This window comes from Malurus melanocephalus, unplaced genomic scaffold, assembly GCF_030028575.1.
Source record: "Malurus melanocephalus ecotype Western Australia unplaced genomic scaffold, MMel_1.1 scaffold_2056, whole genome shotgun sequence".
Lineage (NCBI taxonomy): Eukaryota > Metazoa > Chordata > Aves > Passeriformes > Maluridae > Malurus > Malurus melanocephalus.
Genome location: NW_026625288.1, coordinates 8,449 through 9,811, shown reverse-complemented (window position 1 = coordinate 9,811; position 1,363 = coordinate 8,449). Strand labels below are relative to the sequence as shown.

At 53.0% G+C, this 1,363-nt stretch overlaps 1 protein-coding gene across 1 annotated transcript in view; it reads left to right on the top strand.

Annotated features, from left to right (window-relative positions):
* The window catches only part of KPNB1 (karyopherin subunit beta 1), a gene marked incomplete at its 3' end in the record, with an annotated part of 16,509 nt that overhangs the window by 7,437 nt on the left and 7,709 nt on the right, over positions 1–1,363 (top strand). Inside the window, 2 exon segments of the mRNA XM_057388512.1 lie at positions 20–244; positions 1,165–1,356. Of these exon segments, the coding sequence (XP_057244495.1) occupies positions 20–244; positions 1,165–1,356 (417 nt within the window).

The following is a 1,363-nucleotide window of genomic DNA, read 5'->3' as shown; positions in this document are numbered from 1 at the left end:
GCCCCGGTGCCGTTTCCAGGACGAGAACGACGACGATGACGACTGGAACCCGTGCAAGGCAGCGGGGGTGTGCCTGATGCTGCTGGCCACGTGCTGCGAGGACGACATCGTCCCCCACGTGCTGCCCTTCATCAAGGAGCACATCAAAAACCCCGACTGGAGGTACCGCGACGCCGCCGTCATGGCCTTCGGCTGCATCCTGGAGGGGCCCGAGCCCAACCAGCTCAAACCGCTCGTCATCCAGGTGAGATTGGGGGAAAATGAGCTCAAACATGGTGATTCGGGTGAGATTTGGGGTGGAAAATCGTTATTGGAGCTCAAACCGCTCGTCATCCAGGTGAGATTGGGGGAAAATGAGCTCAAACATGGTCATCAGGTGAGATTTGGGGGAAAAAATGGTTATTGGAGCTCAAACTGCTCGTCATCCAGGTGAGAGTGGGGGAGAAAAAATGTATTGGGGCTTAAACCACTCGTCATCCAAGTGAGAGTGGAAAATGAGCTCAAACATGGTCATCCAGGTGAGATTGGGGGAAAAAAATGGGGTATTGGAGCTCAAACATGGTCATTCAGGAGCTTTTGGGATGGAAAACGGGGTATTTGAGCTCAAACCGCTGGTCATCCAGGTAACAGTGGAAAATGGTTATTGGAGCTCAAACATGGTCATTCGGGTGAGATGTGGGGATAAAAAATGGAAATGGTTGGGTTATTTTATTGGAGCTCAAACCTGGTCATTCGGGCAAGATTTGGGATGGAAAATGGGTTATTAGAGCTCAAACATGGTCTTCAGGTGAGGTTTGGGATGGACAGTGGGTTATTGGAGGGGAGTGTTGGGTTATTGGAGCTCAGACCTGCCCATCAGGTGATTTTTGGAGTGGACAGTGGTTATTGGAGCTCAGACCTGCTCATCAGGTGATTTTTGGGGTGGACAATGGTTATTGGAGGGGAGTGTTGGGTTATTGGAGCTCAGATCTGCTCATCAGGTGATTTTTGGGGTGGACAATGGTTATTCGAGGTCAGATCTGCTCATCAGGTGATTTTTGGGGTGGACAATGGTTATTGGAGGGGAGTGTTGGGTTATTTGAGCTCAGACCTGCTTATGAGGTGATTTTTGGGGTGGACAATGTTTGTGTTCCCCCGTTCTCACGCCGTTTGCTGCTCCCCCAGGCCATGCCCACGCTGATCGAGCTGATGAAGGATCCCAGCGTGGTGGTGAGGGACACCACAGCCTGGACTGTGGGCAGGATCTGTGAGATGCTGCCCGAGGCTGCCATCAACGACATCTACCTGGCACCCCTGCTGCAGTGCCTGATGGAGGGGCTGAGCGCCGAGCCCCGCGTGGCCACCAACGTCTGCTGGGTGAGGG